Source organism: Argentina silus (genome assembly GCF_951799395.1).
Source record: "Argentina silus genome assembly, chromosome: 16".
Taxonomy (NCBI): Eukaryota; Metazoa; Chordata; class Actinopteri; order Argentiniformes; family Argentinidae; genus Argentina; species Argentina silus.
Genome location: NC_139670.1, coordinates 2,722,441 through 2,734,483, shown reverse-complemented (window position 1 = coordinate 2,734,483; position 12,043 = coordinate 2,722,441). Strand labels below are relative to the sequence as shown.

General features: G+C 42.7%; 2 protein-coding genes across 3 annotated transcripts; one reads left to right on the top strand and one right to left on the bottom strand.

Moving 5' to 3' along the window:
• Positions 1-229: 229 nt before the first annotated feature.
• dnajb12b (DnaJ heat shock protein family (Hsp40) member B12b) lies at positions 230-5,989 on the top strand. The gene is made up of 9 exons (XM_083687197.1): positions 230-367; positions 634-817; positions 995-1,140; positions 1,257-1,430; positions 1,557-1,627; positions 2,369-2,478; positions 3,507-3,679; positions 4,420-4,568; positions 5,109-5,989. The coding sequence occupies exons 1-8, from the start codon at positions 235-237 to the stop codon at positions 4,539-4,541; spliced, it is 1,113 nt and encodes a 370-aa protein (XP_083543323.1). The 5' UTR covers positions 230-234; the 3' UTR covers positions 4,542-4,568; positions 5,109-5,989.
• A 1,803-nt stretch (positions 5,990-7,792) lies between these two features.
• ddit4 (DNA-damage-inducible transcript 4) lies at positions 7,793-9,893 on the bottom strand. 2 transcript variants are annotated; one of them, XM_083688249.1, is made up of 3 exons: positions 9,753-9,893; positions 9,153-9,389; positions 7,793-9,039 (listed from the first exon to the last, which is right to left on the bottom strand). In XM_083688249.1, the coding sequence occupies exons 2-3, from the start codon at positions 9,337-9,339 to the stop codon at positions 8,546-8,548; spliced, it is 681 nt and encodes a 226-aa protein (XP_083544375.1). In that variant the 5' UTR covers positions 9,340-9,389; positions 9,753-9,893; the 3' UTR covers positions 7,793-8,545. The 2 variants fall into 2 exon arrangements, with proteins under 2 accessions (XP_083544375.1, XP_083544376.1); XM_083688250.1 differs by having other exon boundaries at positions 9,153-9,386; positions 9,753-9,887.
• Between the last annotated feature and the right edge of the window lie 2,150 nt (positions 9,894-12,043).

Sequence of the window (12,043 nt, the reverse complement as noted above, 5' to 3'; positions counted from 1 at the left end):
TGTCAGAATTAAATGAATGTATGTATTAGAGGGTAATTGGAAATATGAATATAGTTAATCGTCCTATCGGTGTGAGAAAGCGGATTAATCACTTCCAAGCGTAAGAGTCGGAAGGAGGACGAGGAACTACAACGACTTGATTGGTTGCACGTTCGACAGATCCGACGTGACGTAATCATAAAGCGCCCATAGAATAACCATTCATTTATTATTTATTTCAAGCTTGGTCCCGCAATGGAAGTAAACAGGGACGAAGCTGAACGCTGCATTGACATCGCGACCGCCGCGCTGTCAAATAATCAACCGGACAGAGCCCTCAGATTTCTAGAAAAGGCACAGAGACTTTTCCCAACTGAGAAGGCGAAGGGTAAGACGAGAGGAACGCTTGTGAGGCGACAGCCGTCTGGGGCCATAAAACAGGCCTGATCTCCAGCTAGCTAGCTACCTCTGCCTCCCAGGCTCATCCTAGTCAAGTGTTCAGTCGGGCCCAGCTGTGGCGCTTAAAAGAGCAAGATAGCTTGCACGTTGTTGTGATGACGACGACGCATTGCCTTGTAAAAGCAATAGGTAGCCTTTAACCACTACCTTTACTAGTGTTTTCAGATCCATATGTTACCTTGTATTTCTTTCCAGGACTGCTGGAGTTGATTGCAAAGAATGGATTCGACCCCAGCCAAAATAACCACTCAGGTGACGGTGAGGCCACAGGGGCACGGCAGCGGCGGACGGGGGAGGATGGCAGTACCACTCCCGGGGAGAAGAAGACCTCAGATACTGCCAAACCATACACCCCAGATCAGCTGGATGCTGTGAAGAGGTACATTGAATTTTATTTGTTATTATTGCAAGTAGGCCTAAAACAATGTGATGGTGCTCACTGCTCCACAATCTTTTAAGCTTGCTATAAAATATATACAGTAGGCTACCCAATTTGCACTGGCATGACTTGGAATGGCAATTCCTCTGTTTAATGGCTTTCCTTTTCTTTTTGCAGAATAAAACAATGTAAAGACTTCTATGAGATCCTTGGAGTTAAAAAAGATGCCTCTGAGGATGATCTTAAAAAGTCCTATAGAAAACTAGCGTTAAAATTCCACCCTGACAAAAACCATGCTCCAGGTGCAACCGAGGCATTTAAAGGTAAGTGTGGGTGTGGCTGTCGTTCATGTAATATGACAAATATGTTTTCAAGATTTGTAATATACAGGCCTACCATTTCGTGCTTGAAGAACATTTTAAAAAAAAAATTCCCACAGCTATTGGCAATGCGTATGCCGTTCTGAGTAACTCTGACAAACGGAAACAGTATGATCAGTGTGGTGAGGAGAAGAGACATCCGTCAAGACAAGCCCAGTCCAACGGGGACTTTGAGGCAGATATTTCACCTGAGGACCTCTTCAACATGTTCTTCGGAGGTGGCTTCCCGTCAAGTGAGTTTCTGTGGTGGCCCTGTGTGGCTCAGTAGGTAGGGCATGCCCTGTTTTTAACACATGCAGAAAACACCACTGCTTTTGCTCCATCGATTTGTGGTTGACAAGTGTGTTTTCCTCCTCAAGGTAATGTTCATGTGTACAGCAATGGCAGGATGCGCTATCAGAGACCGGAAGGAAGAGCACAACAGCGAGAGGTACGTTTATGTTCCTATTTTACGACAGCAAATATGGCAGTTTAGGCCAGGAACCTAATGAGTATAGCTACATTTATCAGGAAGATTTTAACTCCAGGGGCTCCAGTGGCAATGTTTTTTTAATGAGGTACTTTTGCATGTTACACAGCAGGGGGAGACATTGAGTCATTTTTGGTATTTGCAATGAAAACTGAGACGCATGTACTGTAGGCCTTCTATTGATGTCGCGCCCCATTTCTCCAGCCTTCTCCTGAAGTATGTACTTGTGCACTTTCCCACATGGATTTAAATGGCAAGAGATTGGTGTATGAGTCTTACTTGGACTAACCCTACTAGTGCATCCTTCAGGAGAATGGTGGAGAAATGGGACACAGCATGCATCCTGGGACTGTACGTCAAAGCATGTAAAATTAGCCTAGATAAAGTTGTACGGTTTAAGACTAACCTCTGTGGTTTGCTCTCTGTGTTGCAAAAGTATGTTACCTCCTGTTATTGAGTGTTTACTTGTTTGATTCTTTCATGTGCCTTGATGTGCCAGACAAGCCCATCTGTGGGTTTGAATTTCAAAAGTCTCTCCTCGAATCCTCGCGGCCTCCTTCTCAAAGAGCATCGGAGGAGAAGGTCAGCGGGGGAAGGAACCTTGAACCTTCTCCTCCGATGGGTTTTGAAAAGGCTACAAGAATAGAGGCCACAAGGGTAGAGAGGAAAAAAGCTTTAAGATTTGGCCGTGGTGTTTTGCAGGGAGGTCTTGCCCTCTTCGTCCAGGTGATGCCCATCCTCATCCTCGTCATCGTCTCGGCCCTCAGCCAGATGATGGTGTCTCACCCCCCCTACAGCCTCAGCTTCAGGCCGTAAGTGTGATTCCCGTCCCGGAAGCCTGCCTGAGAAGGATATTAAATTATTAAATTACTGCTCTGAAATAATTAAATTCATTTGTGGTTCCTTCCGTTGTATGGCGAATCTAAACCACTTTTGTAAAAAAAGAAAAAAAAAATACATACAAAATTCTACGACCATGAATTTCACAATCTGCTAATCCTGTAATAACTATTATTTTGCGTTTTTCTGTTTCTCCATGAGGTTAATACTGTTAAATGTGCTGCTGTATTTCTAGCCCTGAGATTGAGAAACATCCAGCACCAGTCAAACGTTTGGACGCACCTTCTCATTCAATGGTTTTTCTTTATTTTTTATTATTTTCTACGTTGTAGATTAATATTGAAGACATCAAAACTATGAAGGAACACACATGGAATTATGTAGTAAACAAAAAAGTGTTAAACAAACCAGAATATGTTTTATATTTTAGATTCTTCAAAGTAGCCACCTTTTGCTTTGATGACAGCTTTGCACACTCTTGGCAAGGTGTGTCCAAACCTTTGACTGTGACTGTATGTTCTTTGCTCAATAGTTAAAGACATGATGGTGGTGAAATTTGGTTTGTAAATCCATTAGCGCTGGATTGATTTGCCCTCTGCAAGTGAGTAAATCAATGCCTTATCTAGTTTTGCAGGTTATACAGTTCACCTGTCATTGTTAAGTCATGTCAGCCTTGACAATCAGTGTTTTCTGCTCTCAGAGAACCCTATGTCCGTCCCTCTCCCTGTTTGCCTGTGGCTGCCAGATGTCTGCTCTCTTTCTAGCTCATACCTGCTATCTTATCTGTGGTAGAGGGCTGGGAGAGATACTTGAACGTCGACACAGGCACACAGACTGAGTCCTCTGCTTCTCTGAGTGTTATCAGCGTGGTTACTGTAGTGGGGGAGATTGAGGGTGCCAGGCTACTGTCATTTCTGATAATGAAACCTACTTCTAAAACCTTATGTTGTGTACTCCAATGTGAAGCTCCTCACTCACTCACTCTGCTCTCCTTGTGCAGGTCAGCTGGATATACGCACAAGAGGTACACGGAGACCTTGAGGGTGCCCTATTACGTAGCGGACCACTTTGTGCAGGAGTACAGTGGGATGAACCTGAAGAATGTGGAGAGGAGTGTGGAGGATGATTACATCTCCAACCTCAGAAACAACTGCTGGAAAGAGAAACAGCAGAGTATGTTTACCTTGAAACCGCTCTAGAACTTGATTTAGGACTATCTAGAACGTTCTATTGGTTATTCAGACTGTCCTTATCTGTCAAATAGTCAGTGACTGACGGCTTTGGAATTATTTCATGTCAAGATGTTGGGAGTGTTGATTGATTTAGGATTAAGGGACTGGGCGTTTTGAAGTTTGGGATCAACGGCAATTAGAAAAGTTGTGTACTTCAGCCAAATCCATTTGTAATGATTTTGCACTCTTAAGATGTGTGCTGATCCACCCAAAACAGGCTAATTACTGTTTGCCTGTTTGCTGTGACACAACTGATGATAAGGTACCAGAGTGGGATATCTTTTCAGGAGCACTTGCCATGGCAGCAAAAATCCTAAGTGCATTACACTGCAATATTGTCACTCAGACGATTATCTGCACAAAAGCAAATGATGGACACCTTTCAGTATTTAGTCTTTTACTCCAAACTGTAGAATCAGAATCAGAATTATTTTATTTGTATATTTGCACATACAGGAAATTGACTTGGTGAGGTTGGTGCATGGACATAAAAAAAAAACAAATATTGACAAGAAATGTACAAAATAGCAAAGTATTAACAAAATAGCTTATTGTCTCTTCTAACAGTATTGCCACACCCAAATAGTATGTTTGTCTTGTCGGTTTGTTCACGTACGGTACAGGGACATATTTCATAAGTAAATAAAAGTAATTCAGTTTTTCTCCGTGTTTGTCTTGCAGAGGAGGGCTTGCTTTATCGGGCTCGATATTTTGGAGACAATGACTTGTACCAGAGGGCACAGAAGATGGGCACGCCGAGCTGCTCCCGGCTGTCCGAGATCTCTGCTTCATTAAATGGTTAAAATGGACTTTTCTGCCAAACTGTTGAGGTAAGCTCCCAAAACGTATGCTGTTTCATTGGCCAAATCTCAAAAGTCTTTTCCTCGATTCCTCGCGTCCTCTATCCTTGCCTCCTTCTCAACTCGTCTGAGGAGAAGTTCAAGGCTTCCTTAATTGAGACCACCTCCTCCGATGTGTTTTGAGAAGGTGACGAGGATGGAGGACACAAGGAATCAAGTAAAGACTTTTGAGGTTCTTCCATTGTCTTTGATGCTGTCTCCAACAGGGATCTATTATTAAAGTACGTCAGTGGTAGTTGTATAATAACACATACATACTGTAGACTATCATAAACTCCTCTGTGACCTCATAATGTTCAATGAACAGGCCACTTTCAGAAAACAATTCAATTGTACATCTTTAAAGGGGCAATCTGGGATTGGAGCATCCATTTTTAGACTTATAAATTAAGGATATATACATATATAGCCATTGATTCTTGAAGAATATAACTTGGAAATGCTTTATGAGCTTAGTTCAACTATATGCATATTGTATACATCAGATCCTTTTGCCTTCCCTCTTCCCAGGTTGTTCAGAGAATCTCCAAGAACAATAGTTTTACGGGCTGTAAATACATGCTTTTCAACGTTCAGGACTGGACACCTAAAACACTGCGAATCAAGAGGACTTTCTTGCCTAGAGATTATGAAATGTAATTTGAGATGATGATGATGATGAAGAGGAGGAGGAGGAGGATTCCCTAAACCCTTGATGATGATGATGACGAATGAGCCCCTCTGTTGGTCATCATGATCAGGGCCTGGAGTCGTTAGTCATTAACAGCTCTAACTAGTCCTGGCCAGGTCACGTGACCAGGAAAAACTCCAGGCCCCGAATCATTATGTATCTTAAACAGTGGACTGTGCTCTGTCACAAGCCGACTGTTGTAGAAATTGCACAGTTTACATCTCTATTTAACCAAGTCAGATGCAGTAAGGGGTTTCAAAATCAGGACATTTTCAGAACTGAGTATAGTAATAATATAGTCCTACAGCTGTCCTTAATTAGCAATTGATACTACTGAGAATAATTCATATTTTATTTTATTTCTATATGGTCAAATCAGTCAATGTGAAGACCAATTGAAGTCATTTCCTGATATTGTATTACTTTATATGTACATTCTGAACTTTTTAACTATGCAGGGATTATATTTATATAACCTCCTATGAGTCTTATGGGTGTACTCCTATTAAGGCTTGTACAGAGCAGTTTTGATTTGGCAGACTGTATTTAAAATGAGCGACCCTGTGAGAAAGCAGTATTTATTGTTGGATTCTATTTGAAATGTTTTTTTTTTGTTTTGTTTTTATTAATCATTTTCATTACAACACTGGCTGATAAGTAGGTCTTGCTCACACTTTCCATGTTATGCTTTTACTCAAACTGGGAAAAATAAACAATCTACGTGCTACATCGGTGTCGTCCTTGTGTGAGAGAGAGAGAAAGAGAGAGAGAGAATAATGGATGGGGAGAAAGAGCCTAGTCAGTGGATTAGTCGTGAAATTGGCTTTTATTCCTGTCTCATCACAGTCAGACGTGTGGTGGTGCACGTTCGCAGATGGCTTCATGCCAAGTTCTGTCGTTAGCTTGTACCAGGTCGCTCATACAGGAGAGAGAGGGGAAGTCATACAACAGTTATTCTCTATGGAGGAAGTACTTATGGTGGCATATTCCTGAAGCAAAGCAAATCATTTTCATTACAACACAGTGGCTGATAAGTAGGTCATGATCACACTTTCCATGTTATGCTTTTAATCAAACTGGGAAAACAAACAGTGTACGTGCTGCTTTGATGTCATCCTTGTGGGGGGGGGGGGGGGGGGTAGAGAATAAATGATGGAGCGGTAGAAAGAGCCTAGTCAGTGCATTAGTCATGTGAAATTGGCTTGAATTTCTGTGCCTTCCTGTGCCTCATCACAGTCAGACATGCTGTGGTGCACGTTTGCAGAGATGGCTTTATTTCAGGTTCTGTAGTTAGCTCGTATTACTGAAGGGTGCTCATACAGGAGAGAGAGTGGAAGGCATAGAACAACTGTTCTATCTCTGGTGGAACGTGTGTGTGTTGGTGTGTGAGAGAGATATCATCATCACACTCAGACATGTGGTTGTGCACGTTCGCTGACATGTCTGTATTTCAAATTCTGTAATTAACTCGTTCGGTGCCGAGGGTGAATACAGTCGCCCAAGTTGTCAACATTCTAGAGTGCCAAGGGTGACTTTATTCAGCAAAAATGCATACATTATGATGCTTCATTTTGTAGCCAATCAAAGTACTGTTGCTAGGTAAAACACTTCCTAGTTTTAAGGGCACTAATACAGGAGAGAGAGTGGAAGTCATACAACATCTGTCCCATCTCTATGGTGGGGGCACATTCCTTGAACAAAGCAACTGCCAGTTGATACCATTGTAACAGCATCAACCCTAGCGCAGGCAAACAAAGCCGGTGGAATCACACATATCTTACAGGAACAGAATCACTGGTTTTCATGGGTTTTTTTAGAAACATTTTACTTTGGGCATCTCAGGTCAGCTGCTGTGTCTCTGACGTGCCATGTTGCTTCTGAGGGTCAATGAACTAAAATAGGGCAATACGGCACCCATGATCCCTGAACTAAGGACTGATCAAAAGGAGAAGTGAAACAAGTATTATTAGACCCACTAACTGGCTTGTTAATGTCTGGGGTAGAGGGGTCTCACTTTGTGACACACACTCACTGACATGGTGAGGCCCTCCTGTCCAGAAACAGCTCCCCCTTATTGTAAATCCAAAAGAATTGGAAAGGTTTAAGAAACATGATTTGCCGTTGGATTGGCTTGGTGTAATGTTTCCCACCTTGCATCCCGAACCTCTCCAATCTACTGATATATGCCATTCAGCTGAGGTCCTCTGTGGCTCAGTTGGTAGAGCATGGCGCTGATAATGCTTAGGTTGTGGGTTTGATTCCTGTTGGGACCATACATATATATGTATGCACTCACTGCAATGTAAGTCGCTTTGGATAAAAGCGTCAGCTAAATGCCATATATTACTGATGTCAAGTGAGAAAGAGCTTGCTACAGCGGGAGGTTTCTGGGCAGGGCCTCCATCTTAGGTGACGTAATGCTGAGCTCCACACATCTGACGCACTGAAGGACATTTCCACACAAAAGGATATTTGACATTTCATAGTTCAGTCCCAGAAATAAAAAAGGGAGACCCAGAGGATGTGCATTTTGTAAAAAATAATTTATTGTTTGACACGACTTTAAATGAAAGTACAAAAACAGTGCAGTGTGGATATTTGAATATCAAATAAATAGATGATGCACACAGATGAATATGCAGAACATGGTCTAAAATGCAAAAGAAAGAATCAAGTAACATTTGGCCCCTGGTGAACAGCGGCTCGCGTACAAAGGGAGAGGCAAGTGTCACTAATGTTCCTCAAAACCAGTCAGATGTAAATCTGGTTACCATGGTGTACGATGACTCGCCATGTAAAACAAAACAAATTATAACAATAGTCTCAAAATGACTAGATAACCATATAGCTAGCTGCCATAGTCTGGTTTCAATAGAAACTGAGGTAAACATTGAGTACCCCCCCACACCCCCCCCCCCCATCATGTCTGTTCGATATAGTGGTATGTCATTTGCAAAAGTGCAAATAACTGTATTTCAGTGTCTGGGTCAGCTACATGCTGCACAATAGGCATTAACTGTTCACCAATATACTTTTTTTTTTTCTTCCAGGTACCTTAAACTTGAGCTCCCCTACAGTACATGGGGGCACAATAAATGTAGATAACAATGTAATAAGTCTTTAACATCTTTAACAGTTGAGAATTTAGTTTCTAGAAATCATACAGTTGATTTGTCACAAATGTTGGGTACAAGGGCCCTTTTCAGGAGCATAAGGAACAAGTTTCATTAGAAAAACTCTAAAGGGACACCCCTAGGTGTGCAAGTCTCTTTGGTTCTCAGCACTCTTCAATGAGCAATTCTTCAGAGCTGTAGAGCTTCTTCTTGATCACTCTGAAGCCGGTGCTTAGTCTTAGGGCCTGCCTCACCACTGGAGTCGATGGCGACTTAGTGGCGAAAAGCCCTTGGATTTTGGGCCACAGTCCCCTGGAGTCTAGCCTCAGCACGAGCGTGAGCTGGAACGTGGGGACAAGGTAGGGGTCCACAGCTATCTGCTCCATGCTTTGACACACGTCTCCCTGTTCCACACACAGGTCGATGAGCGCTCCCCTCAGACCGCAGGGCTCGCTGGCCGCAAGGTGGAGGAGCTCTTGGCCGATGTGCTCCAGAAGCTTCTCGGGGATGAGCAGTTTGGAACATCTCAAGGCACTGTCCTTGGCCTCCCTCAGGCTACGGGAGATAAGGTCCACCACTTCTTTGAGGAGGGTCTCCTCCATGGGATCGTAAAACAGGTCTCCGTCAGATCCAGAGATGTCAATGCCCATGTCGCACCCTGAAAGTAGAGAGGAGAAAGTAGTTTTAGTCATGGTGAACATCAGATCCATCTAGCCTATTCAACAGTTCTCAAACTATAGGAGGTTAGAGGTTGCATTGCCGTGTATTTACCAGAGTCTGAGAGATCACTCCTGCTGCCATTGTCCGAGTCGGAATCCATGCTGCTGTTGTTGGATCCGCTGAACTCAGTCAATTTCTGAACCAGTTTCCCCCAGGATACCCGTCTCGGGGTCCCATCCACAGGAGACTGGGGTGAGCTGCCGACCTCAGGGGCAATGGTGGTAGAAAGTGAAGGCATGATTTCCAGTGTTGAATTCGTAGATGTCAGTTGAGGATCATCTGATTCTGCTGTGGAAACAAAGGGAACGCAAATATTAGATCACTGGCTGCTGAGAGTAGTTGGCAAGACCTAGAGACGAGTTAAGTGTTGACTAGCTGAAAAAACAGTTTGTAAAATACAGTCTGTAGCCACCTACTCGTTCACTGTTGCTTTCGTTCACATCATTATCGGGTTCTTATGGCAAGCTACATAACACGATTAACATTCTTCCGTCATCTGTTTCGGTATTAGCCAGTGTAGTTAGGTTAGGTGGACATTTAATCCAGCAAGCTGACTAGCCAACTTTACCCTTTGTTTGTTGCGAAGCAGCAGCTTGCATCAGCTTGTTTAGCGAAAACTAAAAGTTGGCAAGCACGAAACAAAATACTCACAGCGATATGTAACGAGGTGATGTGTTATCAGTCCTGTGATCCAGTTAGTCGGTAGCTTTTTTTTGCTGAGCTTTCGAGGACAAAGGTTTTCGCTTCGCGACTCTTGTCTCTTCACTGGCCCGTCTCTCTACTCAGCTGTTCAGCTCTGCAGATTTTCTGCAACAACAGATCTGGTTTTATAGTCGGCTGGCACACAGGGTCCAAATGCACGCCCAATGTGGGCTTTTAAGCCAATCAGACTTGGAGGCACGTCATCGGTTCTCTATCTTGCCTGGTAACATGCCGTTGCACACACCGACGGCAGAGAAGAAAGAATGGGAGAACGGGGGATGGTGACCCCCCTAAATGTGTTGGTTTAGGAAAATTACCAGCTATGATCTTTGTTGCACGTAGTATTTGTTCGGACGTGTCAAAGATCCATCACTTCTGATGCACTTCTTCGTTTTTGTTTTTTTAAATAAATAAATATATATATATTGTGCTGCTGTCGCACATTACGTCATTTATTTTCTATCCACTGCGTGTGTGTGAAGTTGAGAACAACATGCACTGCACCAGAAAAAACTCCCCGTTTGAGGAACAAACATCCCCTTTTGAATGCCATTTTGTCCATAAGACACATCCAGATAGCACACGGCATACACATTGAAGTGTACAGATGTGATTTCACCCCTTTCTCTTGTTACTGTAAACTTGTTAATGTACTATGTTAAGAATTGTGTCATCAACAACTCTCTCCTGCAGCAAGATAAGCGCCCCCTTCAGGATGCTAATAGCATTAGCCAAAGCTGAACAAAGAGCAGTAGATCAACAATGGACACATTGCATTTTAGAATGGGTAATTTCAAATATTTGTTGTCTTTTTTTGTGTGTGTGCAAAAGGGTGATACATGCCGTGGCTTTTCGCTGTTGTCATTGCATGGCTAACATTGCATGGCTAACAGTTGTGCATGGTTCAAGCTGGTGACCTCTGGAGATGTTCTCCAGAAGAGGATGATGCAATGTTACAATATCATACACAGGCTCATCCAAACACAACTGACAGCTGATGCAATGTTGCATCATTTACTTTTTTCAGGACCATAATCTTGATTATATTAATGGGAAAGGATGTATTATCTGCAAATGACAGTGTGTGAGTGTGTTCTGTCTGTGGTTTGCAGTGTCTAAAATCACATTCTTAGCACATGTTCTTGGAAGTCTACACTCCCCCAAAAAGCCTGGAAAGTGTTGAAGTGTAGCCAGATGTCACATATGCAGCACAGTAATAACCAATGGCAATAACACGTGAGGAGGGAGGGACGAGCTGTCCTGTTCAAGCTGAGGAGGAACTGAAAGAAAACAGAGTCACGTTTAGGCACAGGATGTGCTGTCTTTTCATGCCTATCAAAATGTTAATCATTCATGTTGTAGATTCATGATACTGATAATCAATCTTTAAAAAGATCAAACGACTGAGCTGTAGGAGTGGAAAAGTGTAAATGATTTGGCACAATAAAAAAAGATCAAGTCAAGCCGTGTCAAAACAAACTTTTTAGACAGCAAAAAGGATTGCTTTAGGACCCAGAGGTGTGGAGTGGAGGGTCAGTTACGCCCTTTTATGGAACACAAAAACTAGACAATCACTTGGAGCCTAGAACAGTACATTCTGTACATTCATCCAAACTCTTGCTCCACCCATCATTCAGATGAAAAACATTCATTCAGTGGTTGAGACAAAAAGTACAGTATATTTCCTGACTTTCAATAACAATCGACAAAGACCAGGTGATTTGAGTGTCAGCTAAAACATGATTTTTAAGCAACCCAGTTCGTTTTTCAAAATAAGTCTTATGATTACACTCAATACATTAACATGGTTACAAGAAAAGTCAGGTTTTTAAAATAAACAAACCAATAGCCTAGCCTAGGCTTTAGAGGCAGATGGGAGGCTAACACCAGCAGGGTATTGCACTGTACTTACTGTATAGACCCGAGGATATGTACCATTTTGTTTACAGAGCACACAAAGAGTGTTCAAGACTTGTCTGATGCTGTTAGGGAAAGCAGCTGGGAGGACATACACCAAAGAGGGAGAGGAGAGGCTGAGCAGACTACAGTTTTAAGATTTATGGCTGATAGTACAACCATGATAGTACAGCCATGATAGTACAGTACAGCCATGATAGTACAACCATGATAGTACAGCCATGATAGTACAGTACAGCCATGATAGTACAGTACAGCCATGATAGTACAGTACAGCCATGATAGTACAACCATGATAGTACAGCCATGATAGTACAGTACAG

Bases quoted from the DNA above. Each gene is read 5' to 3' on its own strand.
- ddit4 (XM_083688249.1), bottom strand. From the start codon at position 9,339: ATGCCTTCACTTTCTACCACCATTGCCCCTGAGGTCGGCAGCTCACCC. The intron at 9,040-9,152 runs GTAAATACACGG...CTCTACTTTCAG, and splicing joins GAGTGATCTCTCAGACTCTG to GGTGCGACATGGGCATTGAC.
- dnajb12b (XM_083687197.1), top strand. From the start codon at position 235: ATGGAAGTAAACAGGGACGAAGCTGAACGCTGCATTGACATCGCGACC. The intron at 1,431-1,556 runs GTGAGTTTCTGT...TTCCTCCTCAAG, and splicing joins CGGAGGTGGCTTCCCGTCAA to GTAATGTTCATGTGTACAGC. The intron at 1,628-2,368 runs GTACGTTTATGT...GGTGTTTTGCAG, and splicing joins GAAGAGCACAACAGCGAGAG to GGAGGTCTTGCCCTCTTCGT.